Here is a 25,942-nt window from a genome sequence, read left to right on the forward strand (position 1 = left end):
TTTGTCCAGGCTCGGCCCGAGAAAAATTCCTAAGCCCGAGCCCGGCCTGGTCCATTTTTTTAATAAACACCAAAAATTTATTTTAAAAATAAAAAAAATAAAAAAAAGTATTTTAAAAATATTTTAAAATTAAAAAATTTAAAATATATATTTATTATATTCGGGTCGGGCCGGGCCTGGGACAAAAAAGTGGTGCCCGAGGCCCGGCCCGTTTTCTAAACAGGCTTCGTTTTTTGCCCAAACTCATATTTAGGGCCTATATTTTTACCTGAACCCTCCCATATTTCGGGTGGGCCGTCGGGCCGGACCTTTTGTCGCTTGCCAAACTTGAGTGCAACAAAAAAGGTTTGAGTGCAACAAAATTAAACCCAATTTTTTTGGAAAAGGTTTGAGGGTATTTTTGATGCATTTTGAAAGTTCAAGTACCCAAATGAGTGCAAAAAAAAAAAGCAAGGGCCAAATAAGTTCAAGAACCTTATCCTCAGTCTCCCTGACCAACAATCTTCCTCTCATTAAGTTTTGTCCAACACAAAGGAGTAATGCACTTACGACCATATAATGCCTCAAAAGGAGCCATCTGAATGCTAGACTGATAACTATTGTTGTATGCGAACTCGACCAAGGGAAGGTGCTCCTTCCAACCTCCATGAAACTCAATGATACAACAATGAAGCATATCCTCGAAAATTTGAATGACTCGCTCTAACTGACCATCAGTTTGCGGATGAAAAGCTATATTGAAGTGCAAGCAGGTACCTAACGCCTCATGAAGGGCTCTCCAAAATCTTGAAGTGAAACGCAGATATTTGTTTGAAATAATCGAAGCCGGCACCTCGTGAAGCCTCACTATCTCACCAATATACAATTTGGCCAACTTCTCGAGAGTGAAGTCCATGCGCATTGGTAGGAAATGTGCAGTCTTCGTCAATCTGTCCACGATTACCCAAATTGCATTGTGTCTGCACCAAGACATAGGTAACCTAGTCACAAAATCCATAGCGGCTCTGTCCCATTTCCACTGCGGAATCTGGATAGGTTGAAGAAGACCTGAGGAACTTGATGCTCTGCCTTCACTTGCTGACAAGCTAAGCATCGAGTCACAAACTCTGACACATCTCTCTTCATCCTTGGCCACCAATAAAATGGACGAAGCTCCTGATACATCTTGTTACTACCTGGGTGCATAGTAAATGGACTACTATGTGCCTCACGAAGGATCTTATCCTTTAGTTCACCTGTTGGAACACAAAGTCGCCCTCTAAAATACAATACATCGCCATCTTGTAATTTGAAACCTGATGCTTCTCCTAGCCTCACCCTATCTGCTCTAGCAACCAAACTATCATCAGACTTCTGCTCCTCTTTGACCTCTAGCACCAACATCGGTTCAACTTGAAGCTCAACTAATAAACCACTGTGCTCTAACAAGCTCAAATTCGCAAACATCGCTTGCAACGCTGCCACTAATTTATGACTCAATGCATCTGCCACCACATTAGCTTTACTCGGATGGTAGTCAATGACGCAGTCATAGTCCTTAAGCAGCTCGATCCATCTACGTTGCCTCAAATTTAGCTCATTTTGGGTGAGAAGATACTTAAGACTCTTGTGGTCGGTATAGATATAACACTTCTCCCCAAAGAGATAGTTCCTCCATTTCTTCAATGCGAAAACCACTACTGCTAACTCCAAATCATGGGTAGAGTAGTTATGCTTATGCGACTTAAGCTACCTAGATGCATAAGCGACTACTTTACCTTCCTGCATGAGAATGCAACCAAGTCCATTCAAGGACGCATCACTGAACACTAGATAGTCCTTACCTGACTCTAGCTTGGTCAAAATAGTGCCTCTGTCAGAATTGTCTTAAGCTGATCAAAACTCTATTGGTGCTTCTCATTCCACTCAAATGGAACTCTCTTATGCAACAACTTGGTCAACGGAGCAGCAATCATCTAAATATGTTTTTGCCTAGTTTTAAGTATGCTCTGTTTCGTTGCAAATTCTATTAGGAAAGCACTATATTTAAATTTTATATAATATTTAAATTATCAATATTATATAAAATCTTATGGTAAATTTTTCCAGTTTTCAAATATTATAAATGGTAAGGTCTCAATTTTTAAGGAAAAAATATTATAATTAAAATATAAATAAATTATTTAATATTATAATATGAAAATATAGAATTATATTTGTAATACCTAAATTTTACCCGGCCCTTAATAAGCAAAAATAGTAATGAAAAGTCCAGTGTTCTTTACAAGTCCAGAACAAAACAAGTTGGCCCAGAATACAAGGCCCAAAATACAAAAACAGAGGCCCAAATCCAGTGGCCCAAAGCAGTGGCAGAAACCCTAGGGTTTCTGAGGTAAGCTTCAGCCGCCGCAACCCAAATCTTCCATACAAGCAGAATCTCCACGCGGTCTTCACCTGCACAGCAAGAAACAACAAAAAATTGCAAGAAAATCAAGATTGCAAATCAAATAGATATCAAGTGAGATACTAGAAGATTTCTTAACTTTTCTTATTTCATGTTTGCTATAAAAGCAAACTCGAAACATTGTAACCGGGGAATTTGAAGTCAATAAGAAAAACAATTATTTTCACAGCAAATAAAAAACAGAGAGCTCAATACTGAGAAAGTAGAAAATCGATCCAAAGGTCTATTTTTTTTCTTTCTGTTTTACTTTAGTTTACTATTTTTTATTTGCATATAAATAAATATAAATACAAAAGGAAGTAAAACAACCTGTATTCGAGTCCCAACCACCGCGGACGGCCGAAGAAGCCGTCTCCGAGGATAGATGGTCGGAAACCGAAAGGTTTCTTGAGATTTGGGCCCTTTCCATCAATATTTTGGCAATTTCGGGACTAGATTCGGTTTTAGAGGTTTTGAAAGAGCCGGATCTGAGGTTTTCGGCTTTTCAGCCACCGCATACGGCGGCGCCGTCACCGGTGGCCGGCGCGGTGGTTCCCTCGCCGGATTTTGGACTGGCGTCCAGAGGAAAAGGGGAAGGGTTGAGAGTGTTTTGGTTTTTTTTAAAAAGAGGAGAAAAATGAAATTTTGAAGGTTTTTTTGGCTTAACTAAGCCTAGTGAAATGACGTCGTTTCACTTGGTCTCCCTAGGTGCCAAAATGGCGTCGTTTTGGGAGGCTGACCCGACTCCGACTCGACCCGGCCTAGGGTCTGCGTGTTTTTGAGCGGAGGGGTAAATTGCGCTTTTAGCCCCTCCTTTACGCCTCCGCCTTTTAATATTTTTACAATCAAGTTTATTTTATTTTAAAATTCACCTTTAATCTATTTTCAATTTCAATTTGGTCCCTATGGAACGACGTCGTTTAGAGGAAAAGAGGAAATTGCCCTTGCAGTCCCTCCATGATTATTCACGCGTTTGATACGGACCTTTGGGCTTTATTTATTTACGGATTTACCCCAGATTTTTTTAATTGCAGTTCAATTTAGTTTTTTTCTATATTTTTTCTTAAAATTAATTAATTCTAATAATGTAATTACTTTTATTTTTATTTTTATTTTTGTAACTTTTATATGTAATTATTTTTTAAAAATCTATATATATATGTATTTTTATTTTTTTATGTACATTTTATTTTTTTAAAACTAATATTTTTCTCATATTTATATATATAGTCATATTTTTTAAAATTAATTTTGATAATGTAGTTATTATTTAATTATTTTTAATATATTTTATGTGTATATGCATATATTTTTTTTGAATATTCTATTATATTTATATATATACATACGTATACATCTATGGTTTTTTATTTTATTTTCAAAAATGATTAACTATCTACTTAAATTTTTAACACATATTTTATAATTTATGTATATATGCATATATTTATATTTTTTTGTTTTTATAAATGCATATATAAGTTTTATAACCCAAAATTTTATTTGTAAATCATATGTATATTTTTTTAATCTTCATAATTTCTATGTGAATATTATATACCTTCTTTTCTTTATTTATTTTGCTTGCTTTCTTCATTCGCTATTTAATTGTGTTTACATTTATATTTTTTTATTCATTTGATATTTTGCATGTCATGGATTATTGTTTTTTTAAATATTCATTTTATTTATTTATTTGTTTATATTATTTCTATGCCATTGTTGTATTTGTTATTATGACATTTATACATACATTCAATATAACATTACGTCATCTTTTTACTCTAATTTAAAAATAGAACTTTTCAAAATAGAGATAATACTCGTATTTAAGATTTTCAAGAAAACTGAGCCCCAAAGTATTAGGTTCTAATTTTCTTCGTTAAATCTAACAATCGAGAATTGCTCTTTGATCAAAAATAAAATGAAAAAGCTTGTTGTTAGGAATTTAATATGTTGTGTCCTAACACATTGGATGTGACGTATTGATTTCTCGAGATAAAGATTTTAAAAAATATATATATTAATAAAGGAAATATTCAATGTTTGGGATGTTGAGAAATTGTGCCCTAACGTATTGGGCTGCAGTTTCGTCATAAATCTTAAACAATTGAATATTCTTTTAAATTTTATCACACAAATCTTTTGGACAAACTCATCTTGAAGAAATAAAATATCGTGCCCTAACGCATTGGGTGTGATGTTTTCTGTTTCAAAATGAGGGAATCTTAATAAATAATTTAATTTAATTAAGGATCGTATTTTTTAACTCTCGACGTTAAGACATTAATTAATCAATTTGGTACCAATTTTTGGGCGTTACGAGGGTGCTAATCCTTTCTCGAACGTAACTGACTCCCGAACCCGTTTTTCTAAAAACTCGTAGGCCAAAGTCGTTTTAGGTGATCCAATCACACCTTAATAAAAGATTGGTGGCGACTCCAAAATTTCATAGACAACTAATTTTTGTTTTTAAAAAAAATAATAAAAATGGTTTCGACAATATTAATATAGAAGATGGAAAACAAGTATTAGAATACATAAAAAGTAAATATTTTAACACAAATTCAATAGTATTAAAATACAAGTTTATTACCACTCCACCTATATTCATTTATGAATAAACTTTAAATGTAAATATTTTTACATAAAATATTTTCTTGATAATGTCATCAATTGAGTTTGTGCCAAGTCAACTCAACATTGAGGTTTTTTATAATTATTCTTTTATATTGAATTTTGTTGTCACCATTATAACATTTTAACTTGATATAGTAAAATGACAATATCATGATAAACTATTGAAGTGCATTAATTTAATACATTTACCTATTTAAATTTCCTTTTACTCCTCATTGAAACTGTTTTTTATTTTAATTTCGTAGCTATTATTATTAGTTTCAAACCCCACATTTCATTATTTATTATATGTTACTTTTAACGTACACTTGTGTTCTAAATACACAAGCATGTGATAAAATTTTTAATATGAGTTTATTAACAATTAATTTAAATAGGAAAATCTAATTAACACAGAGAACTCAATTAATCTATACTATTATTAAATTTATGTTTGAGTTGGTGTCACGAGTCAATCGGGCACCAACTCGATCAGAAAAACTACTAAAATATTCTTTTATATTTGAAATAAGTTATATTATTTGAAGATACTTTAATGTTTTCAAATTTAGAACAAAACATGAATATTATGGGATTTAGGTCCATACTAATTATATTAATAAAACTTTAAATTTATCTTTTAATCAGAACTTTATTAAGTAATTAATTTTAAATCTTATTTCTTGATAAAATTTGTGGTTTATAAGAAAATAAATTAGATAGTTACAACTTACAATATGCAATTTAACACAAATTATATTTAAATAATGGATGCATTGATATGATAATTTGTAACGTAATAGTAGCATTGGCTTTTGAATAATGTCCACTTGCAATATCCGTTGTTATATCCTTCACGGCGTTACCTCTTGTGGATCAAAACCTTCCATCTTTATCCTCTCCTCCTCCTTCCGCCATGACAACGCGGCCAACACCTCCGCCCGTCCACATCGACCTCTGGCCCATCCTTTCCGAATCTAAACGCATAATCAACGCCCACTCCCGCCACTTCCTTGCTCTCTCCGTCCTCTTCCTCCTCCCTCTTTCCTTCTCCTTCTCCGCCTTCCCCTTCATCAATCAACTCTTTTCCCAATCCTCCACCCCCACCATCGAAACCCACCTCAGTTTCCTCCACACCCCTTTTCAACTGCAAAAACCCCCAACAATTCCCATCAATTACCTGCTCTTCACTCTCCTTTACACCCTCTTCATCTTCATCTTCTCTCTCTTCGCCACCGGTTCCATCACTTACAGCGTTTTCCACGGCTTTTATGGCCGACCCGTCAAGCTCCTATCCGCTATCAAGTCAGCTTTCACTTCCTTCTTCCCCCTCGTCTCCACTTGCCTTGTAACGGAGCTTATCATTTCTGGGATCCTTTTAATTCTTGCTTTGATCTTCCTTGGATTACTCCAACTAACCCAACTGTTAGGCTTCCATGTTGATTACACTTCGCCTTATTTCATTTCCCTGTGTCTTGTTTTCGTAATTACTTTCTTGTTTATTGTACTCTATTTGCAAGTTAAGTGGGTATTTGCTTATGTTGTTGTTGTAGTTGAATCAAGCTGGGGGCTTGAACCATTAAAACGAAGTAAAAATTTAGTTCACGGACTGAAAAGAATTGCTTTCTCTATGCTTCTGTTTTACGGGTTCTTCAGTGGGATTTTAATCTGGGTCTCAGCTGCAGACTGGGGTTATGCAGCTGCTGATAAATGGAAAAGTTGGGCATTTGTTATACATATTGTGAGCACTTCCACTTTGTTCATGTTGATTATGCTTTCTTATTTGGCTGCAACTACAGTTTTTTATATGTATTCCAAGGCTATACATGGAGAGCTTGCTGGGGAGATTGCTGAAGAGTTTGCAAGAGAGTATGTCAGTTTGCCTTTTGATGATGGGAAAGTTCCTCATGTTGTATCTGTTGTTTATGGTTGATGAAAGTAAGACTAGGGTCCTTTTACTTGTTTACGGTTTGTTTACTTTAACTTGTATATATGAAAACAAAGATGTCTGAACAATGTTATAAAAGAATAGCTTCATATATGTTAGCATAATGAATGTTAAATCTTTTCGTGTTTGTTGGGAATGCTTGTCCTTGAATTTTGGAGAAAAGTGTTTAATCTTATTGGTTTTGTTTAGATTCTTCCTTGTGTTTCAGTGTTTAAACTGTTGAGAAAAGTGCTGGTACTGGAAATGTGATATGTTGCTTGAATGGGATATTAGAGCATAGTATGATTTCTGTATGTTGTTTATCTTTCTTTGGTTGAACATTTGTTGACTGATTCATTTACTTCCTCGGTAATTTCGGTTGTTGGACTGCCAGATCTTCATGCTTGAAAGCTTTGAAAGTATCTAGGATTATGGAACCAATCCACAAATGAAGCTTATAAAACTGACAATGTTCCCACCGAGATAAGCCTTAAACATTATTGCCCTAATCTTTTTAACTTTAAATCTTGAGGCTGAAACATTGAGCAGATTTGTAGTGAAAGGGGAAATATTAGGCTACAAGATTGCTAAAAGCGAAGATGAGCTAGAAAATTCATTGTGCAGGATCTGTGTAAAAGAAGCTTTTGTTTCACTAACAGTTTCATGCTTTGAATCTTGTTTCCTCTGGATTTTGCTATTCGCCTTCTAGTCAAGGAAATTAGGATGAGAGGCCTTATTGGTGAAGTGCATCTGAAGACTAACGGATGCCTTGCTGAGTTCCATTATCAAATGGCTCAGCAGCATCCAGGGCATGGTTGAGTAGTGATTCTTTCGAGCCTTCAAGGTACATGGCTATGGGGATGGGAGATTGTGTGCATGAATGTAATCCCACTCTGCTTTCTGAAGATGGCTGGTCTCTGCTTAATTCAGTTGTCGTAATTGAACTAGTTGATTAATTCAGTTTCTTCATAGGAACTTAACCATATAGTTTTAGGGAAGATAATATTGGGATGTAAAAACTGGCACACTGTCATGGTCTTAGACAGGACTTATGAATATCACATGACTTCAGCTGTATATTAGAGTTCAACTAGGTATCCAAGTGTTTTCGCTAACACAATTGAGCAGAAGCAGATAATATAGGTTACAGATTTTGTTGCACTGTGACACAACTTGATTTCTAAATGAAGTGAAGCCTATGCTAGCTGACCCATTTGCATCAACTCTTAATCGTTCTGGAACAATGCATAAGAAAGAACAAGAAGCAGATTAACATGAGAAAGCAATGTAAACAAGCCCTTGAAGGGTTATCTTCTTGTCTCATTTCATTTGCTGCATATTCATAGCTTAGCAGCAATGACCTCACAGCTTCATATGTTCAAAACCCTTATTTTTCAACTTGAAATGAATCAAATCTCAGCGTATGAAGGGAGATAAGAAGATTGCCGAATGGAGCACAGATTGTGAAGGGTAAGAGAGGAGATTCAACATGCACTACCTGAAATATTTTCACTTGTTTTTAGAAACGTTCAAGGGAAACCCATGAGGAATCGTCCTCATCCTGTTGAAAACCAAAGAGTACATTGCTTAAGGGACTCCATTATTATCTTCCCCACCAGATGCTTCCTGGAGGATGGAAATCTCTTTTGACCAACTAACCCCAAATGGATGGATGAATATCTGGTGACTGGTAGAGCTGCTCTCAAGTGAGGAGGCAGTTTTCCCAACTGAACTTCACATAGCTCCTCGGCACTTCGAGCTACTTGTGTGTGAGATTATTGGTTCCAGTGACAGTTCAGTATTGTAAGAAGAAAATTAAAATCAATGTGGTTTTTATAATGTTCATTCATTACAACATTTTGCTATAATAATCAAGTTTTTAGTATAATTGATTTTTTATATTTTATTTTAACATTTTATAATAGCTTTTCACTATTAACAGCAACATCCATAGTTATGAAGTATAACATATTCTCTAAAATTTAAAGTAAAATTATAACTATTCTATATAAGCAAACCTATTAATTATAATTTATTAAATAAAAATATTATTAATTAAAATATTGTTTCGATAAAATTTTTAAATTTCACATAAAAAATCTATTAATCACATTTTATTAAATGAAAATAAGCCAATGAGCGAAACTAAATATTCTACTATGAATTTGGAACATTTTAAACTTATAAATTGATTATTTGAATTTAATAACTCATGATAAATTAATTAATTAAATTTGATAACTCATACTGGTTAACTGAACTTGTTAGATTTATAGATTTCATAATTAATCATTTGAAAAAATGTAAAATAAAATATGCATAAAAGCAATAATGCATGTACATGTTATACGTCTTTTAATATTGTAAAATAAAATATGCTTTCTTTTTTTGAACATAATTCTTACTTTCTTTATTTGGCTTACAACAATTATCTCTCTATAATAATACGCTATTGTAGATGTATAACAATAACCTCTCTATAACAGGTAAAATATTGACAAACAAATTAAAGAAAGTTTACTATATATTTTTTAGATTAAAAGAAAGCAACAATTAGGTGATACTGAGAACTAATCAACTTCTATATCCAGAGCAGCAAAGCACATATCAGACGTCTGATTTAATAGAACTAAATGGATTTATTAAACTTCAACAAATTGTGACACTCTAGGAGAATTTTTTTTATAAATAAATTTTATATTTCGAGAAAATAATTGTAATAGGCCCAATTTTCTCGGGGCCCATTCATAATAAGCAGAAGAAAAAAAACCAAAAATAATTAAATGCCCACAGTTTAAATACATGGGCCCAACGTGGCCCAAACCGTTTTAACCTAAACTATCCAAATTTAACCTAACCCCAAGCCCAATCACCAAACCCAATTACAATAACCGCATAACCCACTATCTAAAAAGCCCAATCAGCCCAAAGCTAAGAAAACAAGAAACCCTAGGGTTTCTGCAGCATCCAGCGCCGCAACAATCATGGCCCCCTCCCGCGCGTGCTACGCCTCCGCGCGTACGTGCTTCTTCTCCTCCAGGTCGTACCTGCACACAAGCAAACAAGAAAAGACGAATAGAAAACAGTAACAAACAAAAAAGGAGCAAAAACGTATTTCTTTGTAATGGTTTTTCATTTTCCTGGCTATATAAAAGCCAAAAATGCATTGTAAATTTTTACAAAAACACGCAAGATCAATATGCAAAAAACAAAAAAAAAAATAGAAATAAAATACAAGTTTTGCTCGAAGGTAGTCTCTGATTTATTTTAATAGTTTCTTTTTTTTCTCCTCTTTTCTTTTTGATTCAAAAGAAGAAGCGAAATAAAGGGGGGAAAGTTTAAAAAGCTTACCTTTTTGCCATCGCGAGACCGAGGTTTGCGGATTCCCATGAAAATCGGCTCTTTTTTGCCTTAGAATCAAAAAACGAGGGAAAACAAAAATTTTCTGGGTTTCCGACCACTGCGTACGGCGGCGCCGTCGCTGGCGACCGACGGCCGACGCGGTGGTGTGGCGAGCTGGTCGGCTGGATTTTGGGTTTTGAAGGAGAATGGGAGAGAGGTTTCTCCTATTTTTTTTTGGAAAATAAAGGAAGAAATGAATTTTTTAAAGAAAAAATTTAGTTTTATAAAAACCCTAAACGGCGCCGTTTTGAGCCTCAACCTCAATGGCCAAAAACGACGCCGTTTGCCCATAGCGACCCGCACGGTGACCCGACTCGGGGAAGGATCCGCGTGTTTCTGTAATTCAGGTTATTTGCGCAAATGGTCCTCTCTCTTTCGTGCCGAGTCCAAATCAGTTCTTTACCTTTCTTAAATTTCACCCTTTAATTTGTTTTTGTTTTATTTTAGTCCATGTTGAAACACGGCGTTTTGGAGCTGAGGATATTTTCCTCTTTAGCCCCCATGTTATTCGCGCGTGCCCTTTTTAGTCCTCAATTCTGCTTTATTTTCATTTTTTTTCTTTTTATTCCGAATTTAATACAATTTGGTCCATACTTATTTAATTTAATGTACTTGATTTTTTTTATGTTGTTACATTTTTTATTTTTTTGATATATTTATTTTAAAATTTAACTCTTTTTTGTTTAAGTTTAATATATTTTAATTTTATTAATACTATTTCAATATTATAATATATTATTATTTTGAATCTATCATTATTATATTATAAATTTATCATGTTTTATTGTTCAAATTTTATTATATATCTTTATTTAAATTTCCACATTTTTATATATATTTTCATGTAAATTCAATATGTTTTATATACATTTTTTTTATATTTTATTCTATAATATATTTCCTCTAAATTCACTCATTACATATTTTTAGATTTGTAAACATTTTTTATAATGCTATTATATAATAATATTATATGCGTACATATTTCATATTAAATTATTTTCATTATCCATACATACATAATCTATTGTTAATTTCATATTATTATATAGATATTTTATCTCTTTCAAATATTTTAACATTTTTTAATTTATTTCAACTTATTTCAATATTGTTAATTTATTTTAACATTTTAATTCATATATTATACTTATTTCTTAAATTATGTTTAAATTTGTATATTTCATTAGTGTTTATGTAAATTTACTTGGTTTCAATTAGTCTTCTATTTACTTGCCAATGTTGGTATTTGTATGATATATGGTTGAGATAATTATTGCTATGCTTGTTTAAATTTATTTATTAATTATTCATTATTCATTAATGTACATTCTAATTTACGAATCATCATTTCGCGTTGTACGTTATTATTTCGTTGTTTTATTTGTTCAAAAGATTACGTTCAATATCATTCCAATACCAAGAGTATTTTTATTCAAGAAGTTTTCAAGATAACGCAAAGTTCGGTATTTGGAATCTTCGAAAGAATGGAGCCCTAACGTATTGGGTTTCAATTCTCCTCGTTGAATCTAAATAATTGAGAATATCCCTTTTTATTTATGTCTTCGAAAGAATGGAACCCTAACGTATTGGATATGACATGTTCTCTCGAGATAAGAATTTTTCTAAATAAAAATAAAGGCAATATTCGATGTTTAGGAATTTTGTGAAATCAAACCCTAACTTACTAGGTTCTGATTTTCTCATTTGACCCAAATAATCAGATATCCTTCTTAAAATGTAAGTTTTTAAAAAATCGAAAGATAAACTTAATTTTGAGGATTTAAAATGTTGCACTCTAACTTATTTATTTCTTCAAAATAAGTGAGTCTCATCATCCAATTCATTTTATTTTTAAAGGATCGTGTTTTAAAATCTTTTCAAAGTTTCGACACTAAGACATTAAACAATCGATTCGGTACCAATTTTCGGCATTACGAGGGTGCTAACCCTTCCTCGTACGTAACCGACTCCCGGACCTATTTTCTCAAATCTCGCAGACCTAAAATTTATTTTTAATGGTGAACCGATCACACCTTAATAAAAGATCGGTGGCGACTCCCATTTTCATTTTTAATAAGTCGATAACAAAATTTTTGATTTTTCAAAAATGGTTTCGACAATAATTATAGTTAAAAGAAAAGTAGAATATTGACAATATTTTGGAACGAGATTAGTGATCGAGTTGGTAAAACCTCCGGTTTTTAGTTCAATTAGTTCAAAACAAATAGATGATTAAAAAATTTATAAAATTTAAAAGATATATATTTTAGAAAATTATAAAATCTAGTTCCATCGGCTAGTACTGTTTTAAAGGTTAGTTGGTTCTTTTGCGTCTTTTTACAATAGTACTCGGATTAGTTTCCAATTCAACAAATTCGATTCAATTCAAAAATTGATTGTTGCTAAAAAGTTAAAGATAATAAATGCGTGTATTTTCAGAAGCAAATTATTTTTATAAAAAAATACATTGTTACAAAATAATAGAATTTTATAATTGTTGGTTTTTTAAAAAGAAATTGCAATTGAATTGGAAAGAATTAATATGTAATATAAACTTAGTTAGGGATTTAATATTTGAAATTAAAATTAAAATCTTAACCATCCCAATTTTTTGGAATATGAGGAGACGCCTCTGGGTTTGGTTCCCTCCTTTTATTCGGCTATCTCTACATAAAAAATGGGCCAAGAGACCAAACTACTGTTGTTGCGATGGTCAGTTCATACATTACACTTGGTGGCCTTCGCGACTTCTCTCTTTCCACGCTCACTCTCTCGCTTCTGCAATGACCACCCTTTACATGCCATTATTCAGATCATGCACCAATCTCAGATCACTAGCACAACTCCATGCCCACCTCTTAGTTACTGGGTTTCACCATGACCCACTCCCTTCCACCAAGCTCATTGAATCCTATTCCCAAATGGGTTCCTTTCAATCTTCCAAACTTGTTTTCAGATGCTTCCCTAACCCAGATTCTTTCATGTGGGGTGTTCTAATTAAATGCTCTGTTTGGAGCAACTTGTTTCAAGATGCCATTTTTCTCTACCTCACTATGATAAAGAATGACCAACTCCACATCAGTAACTTCATATTTCCTTCTCTTTTGAGGGCTTGTTCTGGTTTTGGTGATCTGGGTATTGGTGAAATGGTCCATGGGACCATTATAAAAAGTGGGTTTGGGAAAGATACTGTTATTCAGTCTTCACTTCTTTCAATGTACGGCGAAATGGGATGTTTAAGTTATGCTAAGAAAATGTTTGATGAAATGACAATAAGAGACTTGGTTTCCTGGAGTTCGATTATTTTGAGTTATGTTGAGAATGGGAAGGCAAATGAAGGCTTGGAGATGTTCCGTTTAATGGTATTGGAAGGTATTAGACCGGACTCCATAACAATGCTTAGTGTAGCTGAGGCGTGTGGTGACTTGGGATTTCTGAAATTAGCAAGGCTAATTCATGGTTATATAGTGAGGAGGAGGATTGAAATTGATGGTTCATTGGCTAGTTCCCTTGTTGCAATGTATAGCAAATGTGGTGACTTGGATAGTGCAGAGAGGATCTTTCTAAATGTAACGAACCGTAGTACTGCATTGTGGACTGCAATGATATCTAGCTATTATAGAACAGGTAGGTTTGCAGAAGCGTTAAAGTCTTTCTTTGATATGTTAGATTCTCGTGTGGAACCGAATTCAGTGACCATGATGAGTGTTTTAGAGTCTTTTGCAGGGCTAGGCTGGCTTAGAGAAGGGAAGTCGGTTCACTGTTACATTATTAGGAAAGAAATGGATCTTGAGTATGATGTTTTAGGGCCTGTTTTCATAGAACTATATATGAAATGTGGAAAGTTGAACTATTGTGATAAGGTTCTTCACGTTGTTGGAGGAAGAAATATCGTGGCATGGAATATGATCATATCAATTTGTACTGAGAAAGGGTTGTTAAAAGAGGCATTGGCACACCTTGTGCAGATGCAGACCTTGGGATTAATGCCTGATTCATTCAGCCTAGCAAGTTCTATCTCAGCTTGTGCTGATGGAGGTTTATTGCTGTTTGGAGATCAGCTGCATGGTCATATCATCAAAAGAGGCCTTTCGGATGAGTTTGTCCAGAATTCACTAATTGATATGTACTCAAAATGTGGCTTAACGGAATTAGCATACACTATCTTTGATGATATCAACGAGAAAAGTGTTGTAACATGGAATTCTATGATTTGCGGATTCCATCAAAATGGAAATTCTGTAGAGGCAATTAGCCTTTTTGATCAAATGTACTTGAACGGTCTTGAGATGAATGATGTTACTTTCTTAAGTGTGCTTCAAGCATGCTCCAATTTGGGTTATCTTGAGAAAGGAAAATGGCTTCACCACAAGCTTCTTACCTATGGTGTAAAGACAGATCTCTATATCGATACAGCTTTAACTGACATGTATGCCAAGTGTGGAGACCTTGTAACAGCCCAAAGGGTTTTTGATAGCATGTCAGAGAAAAGTGTGGTGTCATGGACTGTCATGATTGCTGGATATGGAGCACATGGTAGGGTGAATGCTGCCATCTCACTTTTCAATCAAATGGTAGAGTCAGGCATAAGACCTAATCAAGTTACCTTCATGAACATTCTTTCGGCTTGCAGTCATGCAGGATCTGTGGAAGATGGAAAATCTTATTTTAAGTCGATGAGGGATTTCGGTGTTGAGCCCAACTCAGAACATTACGCCTGTATGGTTGACCTTCTAAGTCGCGGTGGTGATCTCAATGAAGCATATAGAAACATCAAATCGATGCCATATCCTGCAGATGCAAGCATTTGGAGCGCGCTGCTTAATGGTTGTCGAATCCACCAGAGGATGGACATGATCAAATCCATTGAAGAAGACCTTGTAGATATTCATACAGATGACACTGGATACTATACCTTGTTATCTAATATATATGGTGAGGAAGGAAACTGGAAGGAATTTGAGAAGGTGAGATCATTAATGAAAGGCATAGGTCTTAGGAAGGTTCCTGGATATAGCTTAATTGAGCTTGATAAGAGAATTTATAGATTTGGAGTTGGATTTACTTCTCTTTTGCAAACTGAGGAAACTTTTAGTTTTTTGGAAAATTTCCAAATTTTGGCTCAAGAACATGTTTTTTATTTAGAAAACCAATAATTTGATGATTGTTAGTGCCATAACTTCCAACTTCCAAGGATGTTCTATCTGAAATTATAAAATTATAGCATAACAACCAACATAAAAATTATACAAATTTCGAGTGATTTCTATTTTAAAATTATAAAATAATAGTATGTTTTTTTATTATAAAAACATGTAATTTATTGAAATAACATATATGTTGTAATTATAATTTATTGTTAAACTATAATTACATTTATTGGTTATTAATAATTGATTGGAAGCTATTGTATCTAATCTCATCATAAAATTAATAATTGGAACTTCTTTTATACAAATAATTGATTGTTTTATGAATATCTTATTAAGTGGATGTCCATCATGATCAAGATAAAATTTTAATGTACTTTAAATTCTAATAGTTATTAGAATTAGATCTCTACTTCTTTTATAGTTCTTATGCTTATAAATAGAGACTCTCATGAAGCATTGTAATCACTCCTTTTCATCAATAAAGTACATTCTCTATTGCTTTCATATTTTCTTTGTTCCTTATTCTTTCCATCTTTTTTTATTTTATAACACGTTATCAGTACGATGATTCTCTATTTTTTTCAAAATCTTTCGAAGCCGTCCCACAGATGAAATTCTTTTTTACCTTAAACTTTCACCCTTACAATTTAATCTTTGGGATGTTGAAAGATTCAATCTCAGAATGAATTATGATTCTTATTCTCGATCTTTGATTTATTGTACAAGCATGGGTAAAGTATAGATTTGGCAAGAAACTTTTATATTTTGACCATATTTTCTTTTTCAATTAAGGTATGACTACTATACATTTTTATTTGACATAAATTTCACATTCTGATGGTATTTGGTTTTTCCTTTCTAGGTTAATTTTTTTATATGTAAAAGACATAATTGTTGAATAGATATGTTTGCTATTAATATGGTATGTTTTCTCTATTATTATTTTTTGGTAAATCATTCTTTTTGAAGTTTTTTTAATTAAGTTATATTATGCATAATATTTAGATGTTTTGATTATTAAATTCTTGTCATTAAATATTCTTGCAATTTTAATTATGGTGGAAAGTGTTAGGTTAAAGGGAAATTTGATAGGATCTATTGAGTCTTATTAACTTGCTAATGTTGAATGATTGTATTATATTTTTTAAATTAAATTTATAAATATTTTATTAGAGCAATATAAGATTTTATAATATATATGTGGTATTGAAATTTGGTACAATGTGCATCGGATAATTTTCAAGCATCGTACATGAAAATTTTGATTATTTATTAAATGATTTTTACTATTAGATTATAAATGTTACTACGAAAACAAAATTGTTTTACTACTTGTAATAATGCTCGTGATAATAGTCAATGTGATGACGATGATGTTAAAAATCTTCAAGTATATTTTACTATGTTTTATTTATTATATCATGTTTATTATAATTGGAGACTAATAATGACAAAATGAATAGATAGATTTTGATTTGAAATCTCATGCATGTTTGCGATGGTGATTATGAAATAAAGAATCTATTGGGATGTTTATAAGTCTGTCCTACTATATTTGTTGCATTCCTCGAAGTGAATGTAAACATAAAGAAAATAAAAGATATACTTATGGACCACTAAAAGTGAGAACATAGTAATAAATAAGAGAACAATGAGATTTCTCGAGATAACTTTTCAAAGGGTAAAGATAACTTATGTTATCAATGTGATATGAAAGATTATTGGTCACATATATGGCGTATGCCCAAATATTTTGTCTTTGTTAATATTATCTAAGGAAGGATATGAGAATGTAGTAATGAATTTTATCATTACAAATATAAAATATTTATCTTATTTGGTACTGAAACAAATAAATATTAGTCCAATATTTGATAGTACAAAATTAGTTGAAAGCTCCCGAAGAGCTAATATATAATATCTAAAAAGTACGAAATTTGTGATGGTTAATGCATTACTTTTAAAAGATATTTTTGATGGACCTCATATTGAGATTGTGAATAAGGAAAATATTATATTTTATATGAATAAAAAAAGGATTGGTGTAGCAACCCATTTTCAGTGAAATCGGAACAGTGGTTCCGGGACCACAAATCCGATTACATGTTTAATTTAATAGAAAGGACCAATTTGCATAAAGTGAAAAAGTTAGATTCTAGTAGCTATAGGTATCAAATAGCTATGGAATTTAAAATTTAAGGTCCTTATATGGTAAATAGACCAATCAGTGGAGTTAGTATATAAGTGTGATGATTCATCATTGGAAATTTAAGAAAAGAAAAAGATTAAATTGGAAAGAGAAATAATTAAAGATGATAAAAATCTAATATAATCTTATTTCATCATCTTTCCCAAATCAAAATATATGAAAACCCTAGCTATGGAATTTGGGTTTTTAGCAAACTTATTTGGCTCAATTAGGTATGTTTTCTTGTCCCGTTTTTAGTAATTTTTATATTTCTGAGATCGTAATAACTTAATCTAGCTATCTCGAGGATTAATTTGTAAAGTTATCAAAGTGTTAAGGTTTTTCCATGGATGAGTATGTATGAATTATGATGTTTTACGGTAGAAAATGAAAGGTTGTTGATAGATAAACAACTTTTGTAAAGGAAATTTTGATAAAATTGTGATTTAGGGGCTAAATTGAAAAGATGTAAAATTCATGGAAAAATTTTGAATTTTATGAAATACATGGGTTGCTATTGTTACAAGTAAAAATCGACTAGGCTTGGAATAAGGATTAAATTATATGAATTTCATTTTTCGAGCTTAGGGATAAAATCGTAATTAAATAAAAGTATAGGGGTAAAATGATAATTTTTTCAAAGATATGAATTGAATATGAATTGATGTTAAATTCATTTATATAGATCCAGATAGACCAAATACGGAGTTAGAACGAAGAAAAGGGAAGGTATCGGATTAGTAGATTACAAATACATGAACACTTGTCGAGGTAAGTTCGTGTAACTAAATTGTATAATTATATGTTTGAATTGAATGTTATGTATGTGCATTGTGTAATTGACATGTATGATAATCAGTTACATATCCGACAATGTTCGACAAATATTAAGTCCTGTTTAAATAAACGAAATTCGATGTATACAGAGTTTCCGAATTGGTTGTGGTCCTGCATGTGTTGCGGACACACCATAGCTTGAAAGAGCGTCCCAATAATAGCTCTCATAAGCATCCCGATATTTGGCTCTCACGAGCTTCCAGTTATATGGTTTTTACGAGCTTCCTGTTAATAGCTCTTTGGAGCATCTCGATTAGTTGTGATCCTACCTGTGTTGTGGATACACTGCAACTCTTATGAGCGTTCTGATATATGGCTCTTCGGAGCTTGCCAACTAAAGGCTCTTTCGTGAGCTTCTCGATATTGGCTCGCTTGAACCTTTCCAATATTGGCTCGTATAAGCTTCCCGTTAATGGCTCTCTGAAGCTTCCCATTACATGACTCACATGAACTTCCCGTTATATAGCTTAAAAGAGAGCTTCCCGTTTATGTGCTCATATGAGCATTCCCGAAAATGAATTGACGGAATATAGATTTTGTACACCTAGTGTGTACTACCCGTGTATCCATCAATATTTTAAATGATTCAACGGGTAAAGTTTTAATATGTAATAATATGAATCTGAGATGAATTGTTATGAGTATATACTTGAAATACAAGGATATGATTTGTACATGTTTCATGAATACTTGGTGTGAAAAGTATAAGTATATGGAAATTGATTATTGATGAGCTCATATATGTTTCTTGATATTCATGTGAATTACATGACTAACATGCTTGATGATGATATGTGTTTAGGCAATTGGCCAAATTGCTTTGGATGTATTTTATATGCTTACCCTAAATGTAAACGAATAGTAAGTTAATTTCCCGTTATACGAACTTACTAAGCTTTAAAGCTTACTATATTTATTTTCCCTATTTTATAGTAACTCGGAGGCTTGTTAAGGTTGGAAGCTGGTCAAAGACACATCACACTATCCATCGGCCCATTTCGGTACATATAGAAAACTAATTTTTGGTTATAATGGCATGTATAAGGTAAATTTGCCAATATTGGCTTAATAACATTTTTTTGTAAATAGCCATTGGAATGGCTTATGTTGAACATACTTTGGTGGTTATATAAGAGTTTATATCATGTTTGATATATGTTTGAAATGGATGAATGATGAAAAATCATATAGGCATATTGTGATTGATTTGTGATGGAATAATGGTAAAAATATGCCTATATGTATGTATGGTTAATTTTGATAAGTTAGGATAGTTAAACATATGTATAAATATGTCATGCATAAGACTTAGTTTTGACTTGATTTGAATGTTTGTATTACCTTGTGAATGTGTTTAAGTGATTATGTAGGTGGAAGACAAATTGGGTGAGAAATGTGGCTTGGAAAATAGCCTATTTCGTTCACACAGGCAGAGACACCAGCGTGCATCTCAGCCGTGTGTGACACACGGCCTAGCACATGGGCGTGTGGTTTGGCCGTGTGTCCCCTGCATTTTTAAAATTTAAAACAGAATGCTCAGAATTGATCACACGGCCTGGCACACGGGCGTGTGGCTTGGCTGTGTGACACCTGCACCTATTTAATGCAAGTTATTATGTTCACACGGCCTAGCACATGGCGTGTGACTTGGCCGTGTGACCTAAATCAGAGAGTTACATGCGTAAGGACACAGGTTAGGACACAGTCGTATGCCCTATTTCGAATGCCCACACGACCCAAGACACGGACGTGTCTCTTGGTCGTGTGAGCCACACGGCCTGACCTCACGGGTGTGTGTCCCCTACATCTTGGAAAAATTTTGAAATTTTGCAAAAAATTCTCTGAGTACCCGGTTTAGTCTCGATTTGTTTCTAATGCATATTTTGGGCTTCGAGGGATCATATAAGGGACAATATGATTGAATATGATTGATTTATGATATAAATGTTAAATGGTATGAAATATCTGTATTTGATTTGTAAATTTTGGTAATGCCCTGTAACCCTGTTTCGATGGCAGATATGGGTTAGGGGTGTTACAATTGGGTTATTAATTTATATTTATTTTATAATCCTTATGATATTCTTTTGTTATCATCCCTATTAAAGGATTGAAAACAAAATATTTGACTGTGAAAGATCTACTTATGAGTAATAGAATATGATAATTCTATCTAAAGCTTATTATGGTTGGATGCACTTAAAGTTGAAAGTTTTTTAAAAACTGTGAGTATAGCTCTACAGTATTCAAAATAAGTTCTCAATTAAAATTATGTAGTAAAATATTACTGATGAGAACTTGCAAGAGAGAAAACCTATGTATGAAAAGTCATTGGTTATGTACCTGTTGTACACCTAGAAAATAAGATCCACTCTCAAAATTTGCCATTAATATATTTTTGGGCATTTGAAGATTTTGGCATATTCCCTGAAGTGAATACTGCATATAATTATTTGAAATTATATTTATTTATTGACTTAGTGACATTATAGACTTCACTTTGATTTAGACATTTCCAGTAGTAAATGCCACAATAGTATTTATATGTGGATACAAAATAAAAAGAATGACAAAAAAATTATCAATTGTCAAAATTTATATTTACATTATTAGTACAATTGAAAAACATGTTAAAGTAAACCAGAAGTTTACTAATACAAATATATTTACTATTTGGCATGACCAGTTAGATCATCCTGGATCATATATGATGTGAAAATTAATTGAGAATTTATATGGGCATTCATTAAAGAACCAGAAGATTCTATAATTTAAAGAATTATCATTTGTTGTTTGTTCTCAATGAAAATTGATTCTTAGAAACTCACTAGCTAAAGTTGAGATTTAATGTCTTGCATTTCTGAAATGAATATAGACTCATTCATCAACCATGTGGATATTATATGATTTTGGTAGATGCATCTACAAAATAATCACATATGTGTTATCAATTTGCAACCTGTCGTTTGCAAGATTGCTTGTTTAAATAATTAATTTCAGATCATGCAATTAAGACAATTCATCTTGTTAATACTGATGTGTTTATATCTCAATCTTTTATTGATTGAGTTTGAAAAACTTTTGTAAAAGTTTATGCATAATGGTTTAGAGAAATTATTGATTAAACACATCTAATTAATGTCTAAACCATTACTTATTAGAACTAAACTTTCTATTTTAATATGAGATTATGTTGATTTAAGTGTTGTACGCATCAAGCTATTAAGTTATAAATACTCCCCATTACAATTAGTTTTTGATCAAGACCTAAATATTTCTCATCTTTGAATTTTTGTATGTGCGTATATGTTCCAATTGCTCCACCACAACACACAAAGATGAGTGAATCCTCAAAGAAATTTGGGAATATATATTAACTACAAAGTTTCTTTATATTATTAGATGTTTTGAATGTATTCGAGATTCAATTATGACATGATTTGTGATTACAATTTTGATTCGATAGTTTTCCTGACATTATGGGGAGAGAAATAATAACTTGTAATGAGTTAGGAGAAAAATAATTTGAACCAAAAGTTCAATAAGGATAACTCATTACAAGTTAACTGCTACATGTATTTACAAACTTAATGAGAATAACCAAGTGTTATATACCATCTAATATTTTAATTTGAATCATACTCCCAGTAGGACAATCAGTTGGAATAAATAATAGATTGATCGGTTGCAAATATGAAAATTATTCTAGATGGTCATATAGTGTAGGCGGGTGCTCCAGAAGAGACCTAAGACATAACTAATAAGTAAAACTTCAGAAGAGATTCAGGTACCTGAAATTAAATTTTAAAATAATGAAAATAAGAGATCTCGATAAGTTTTGTCAATTCGAGAAAATGTGGAACCAAATAATAAAAGTGGTCAACAATGATTTTGCATGCAATATTATTATTGAAATAATGAAATAAAAAGAGGATTTTAATAAATCTATTGAGAAATATAGATATGGAATCAATTAATCAAAATAAAAAGACACAACTCAAGTACAATTAAATTCGTGGAGTTTTTGGACCAGTAGTGCAAATATCTAAAAGTATAAAGCCAGTGAGGGTGCAAATGAAGTAGTTTTGCAAAAGAGGAATAAAAATATGAAGTTTTTCGCTAAGTCCTGTCATTGATTATGAAAATATATAATATTCTTTTGTGGTGGATGCAATAACCTTTAGATATATTATTAAATTGAAAATTCATAAAAGATTTAACTTGCGTCTAATGGTTATTGTTACAACCTTTTATGAATCACTATATAGTAAAGTTTATATTAAAATTCTTGAAGGATTTAGGATGCTAGAAGCATATTGAAATTCTCGAGAAATTGTTCATTTATATGAATTGAGATAATTTGAACATATGTGGTAAATTTGACTTAGTGAATAGTAGTTGAAGGGGGATTATAAAATGATGCAAAATACCTATTTGTGTTTTTATAAAAGAATTATGATTAAAGTTTGTTATGATTATTGTTGAATCTCCTGAAGAGATCAAAATATATTTCTCCAAATTCCCCTCACTCATGACTTTTAAAAGAATGGTAATATAATTGCTTAGCAAATACATTCAAATAGTCATTTGAAAAACTAGTATGCAAGATTGAATACGTAGATTATGAGAAAATATGTGATGTTTTTATGAGGGGGAGTAAATACGCGTTGCACTCTTTTTCTCTTAATCGAGGTTTTGTCCCGTTGAGTTTTCCTGGTAAGGTTTTTAATGAGACAACATATTATGCGTATTATAGATTGTGTACTCTTTTTCCTTCATTAGGTTTTTATCCCACAGGGTTTTTCCTAATAAGGTTTTAACGAGGCACATTATCTACCAATGGACATCCAAGGGGGAGTGTTATGAATATCTTATTAAGTGGATGTCCATGATGATCAAGATAAAGTTTTAATGTACTTTAAATTTTAATAGTTATTAGAATTAGATATCTACTTCTTTTATACTTATTATGCCTATAAATAGAGACTCTCATGAAGTATTGTAATCACCCCTTTTGATCAATAAAATACATTCTCTATTGCTTTCATATTTTCTTTGTTCCTTATTCTCTCCATCTTTCTTTATTTTATAACAGATTGGAAATTATTGATGGATATGTACATTAACAATTTTATTTAACAAGAAACTTTATTTCCTTAATAAAATATTTTAAAAATGATTTTTTAAAAAAAACTTTTGAATGGAATATACATTTTATTTTAAATATAATATTATTTTTATTTGATATATTTTTCAAAATGAAATGAAATCAATCGTATTTATCACAACTCTCTATAACAACATTTGATTATAACAATCAAGTTTATTGTAAAACCAACCTTTTATGTTTTAATTTTTTTGTATCTTTTATAACAAATTTTAATCTATAACATCAATAGCTATAAAATGTAAAGTACGCTCTTTACTAAATTGGTTCTCTATAATAACTTTTTATTTTAAATTTGAGTAAACTTAGTTGTATTCTTAAGTGAAATAAAATAATAAATTTCAGTTAAGATATTATTTCAATAAAAAATTTAAATTTTATATAAAAATATATTAATCATATTTATTAAATAATAATAATAAATGGAATTACATTAGTAAATTTTATTAAAGATATGATCCATTTTCAATCTACACTCACCACCGTGATTTCTTCCACAGTGTCCAGAAACTAGTCTATCTGAATTATGAACACTACCTACACTGGCTACTGAGGTAGTCTGAGGTCTCAAATTACTCGCTCTTGGTTCGTCTCTCCTAGAAATCCCTGATGGCGTAGAGAATCGAGTATGAACATCACTCGACCTTTTTGGTGGAGGAGTTGAGAAAGATCTAAACATACTCCTTTTATTGGAATCCCAAAGATTAGATTTAGCTTGCTTCTTTTCACTGCGCATATATTCAATCTTTTGAGCCCGCTCTGATAGACTAACAAATTCTTTAATTTCTAAGGCTCCCACCAGTATTTGAATTTTTTTTATTCAAACCCCATTCAAAATGAGTGCACATCTCAGCCTTAGTGGATACAAGTTCTCGAGCATACCTGCTAAGTTGGGCAAATTCACACTCGTATTCAGCGACAATTATATCACCTTGTTTTAGTGACATAAATTCTCTATTTTTCTTTTCGAGATACAACTAGTTAACATATTTCTTTTTGAAATCGATTTGGAAGAAATCCCAGTTTACCCAGTCTTTAGGAAAATTGATATTAGCATAGTCCAACACTAGTATGCCTCTTCTTTCAGTAATGATACAACACATCTCAAACTATCTTTTAGTGGACACATCATTTCATCAAGCACTCTAATCAATATTCAGCTTTTGCCAGATCGTTATCCTTTTTACCTCTGAGCTCTTCTGCCCACACTTTCAAATTTTATCAATCGAGGGTCGATGAACATTTGCCATATTTTAAGGAAAATGGGGTGCCACATGAGGCACAATCAGGGGTGGAGGTTGCATTTGGGGTTGTAGAGTTTAAATGGTAGCTCTTATAATCTGGGTGAACCATTAGTTCATCATTTGGAAGAAGACATTTTTCGCCTCACTCTTAGTCCCTTGCGGAATAGGCACACTATTTGCAACTCCCTGATTGGAAGCATGAATGTTACTATCAACTTCGTCTTGTACGACACGATTTGATTCAACCGACATGCTTATATGAAAAAAAAGTCAATTCAGATAAAAAAGTATCTCACCATTACAGGTTATTGTGGCATATATTTCTAGACTCAACAAGCGCTACGTTTCAGATCTAGAATCGACTAAACCGTAGCTTTGATACCATTAAATGTAACACTCTCACTGGACCTGATCGTCAAGTTTGAACTACAGGGTGCCACATCTGTTGCCGGAGAAACTAATGTTGAATAAACAGTAAATAAACCTTTCAAACATAAAATTACTTCATAAACACAATCACATTATGGTATACAAAATTTTTTGAGTCTCAATCAAGCTTATGAACGTTCTTTTATAGACTCGAGCATGAAATAGGATCAAATTGTAAAGTTTTAAAATTTTATACTGTTGTTGTGTCGTCACCTCTTCCATGTTGCGATGTCGCCAAATAGTTCCTCATGTCACGAGGCCAGGCCACTTGACGTCACGACGTCACCTACTATTGATGATCAGTCGTATTTTGATATGTCAAATTAGGCTTCCTGTTATACTTAAGGAGCTTGTTTTTGTGTAATTTCATGTCTTTTACGTAGTTTTAATAGTTTTTAGGTTGTCAATTGAATAAGTTTAAATTCCTCATACTCGTTTTTTAGACCCAATTGGCCAATGTGCCACTAGGGGCTCTAATGTTCAGTTGAGTGTTGTAGGTACTTGTTGGATTCCCGAAATCGTGCAAAAACATCACCAAAGAAAGAGGTATC

At 32.3% G+C, this 25,942-nt stretch overlaps 2 protein-coding genes and 1 long non-coding RNA gene across 3 annotated transcripts; 2 read left to right on the top strand and 1 right to left on the bottom strand.

The window, feature by feature from the left end:
• Window positions 1–5,832: 5,832 nt before the first annotated feature.
• Window positions 5,833–7,104, top strand: LOC107910119 (uncharacterized). The gene has a single exon (XM_016837879.2). The coding sequence runs from the start codon at window positions 5,958–5,960 to the stop codon at window positions 6,972–6,974; it is 1,017 nt and encodes a 338-aa protein (XP_016693368.1). The 5' UTR covers window positions 5,833–5,957; the 3' UTR covers window positions 6,975–7,104.
• A 2,524-nt stretch (window positions 7,105–9,628) lies between these two features.
• Window positions 9,629–10,537, bottom strand: LOC121214663 (uncharacterized). Its single transcript, XR_005910261.1, has 2 exons — window positions 10,320–10,537; window positions 9,629–10,015 (listed from the first exon to the last, which is right to left on the bottom strand). It is a non-coding gene; the product is annotated as an uncharacterized lncRNA (long non-coding RNA).
• Window positions 10,538–13,033: 2,496 nt separating this feature from the next.
• LOC107910120 (putative pentatricopeptide repeat-containing protein At1g69350, mitochondrial) lies at window positions 13,034–15,625 on the top strand. Its single transcript, XM_016837881.2, has one exon. The coding sequence runs from the start codon at window positions 13,157–13,159 to the stop codon at window positions 15,527–15,529; it is 2,373 nt and encodes a 790-aa protein (XP_016693370.1). The 5' UTR covers window positions 13,034–13,156; the 3' UTR covers window positions 15,530–15,625.
• Window positions 15,626–25,942: the final 10,317 nt, after the last annotated feature.

The sequence above is a fragment of the Gossypium hirsutum genome, chromosome D02 (genome assembly GCF_007990345.1).
Source record: "Gossypium hirsutum isolate 1008001.06 chromosome D02, Gossypium_hirsutum_v2.1, whole genome shotgun sequence".
NCBI lineage: Eukaryota > Viridiplantae > Streptophyta > Magnoliopsida > Malvales > Malvaceae > Gossypium > Gossypium hirsutum.

Coding starts and splice junctions, on each gene's coding strand:
- LOC107910119 (XM_016837879.2), top strand. CDS start 5,958: ATGACAACGCGGCCAACACCTCCGCCCGTCCACATCGACCTCTGGCCC.
- LOC107910120 (XM_016837881.2), top strand. CDS start 13,157: ATGACCACCCTTTACATGCCATTATTCAGATCATGCACCAATCTCAGA.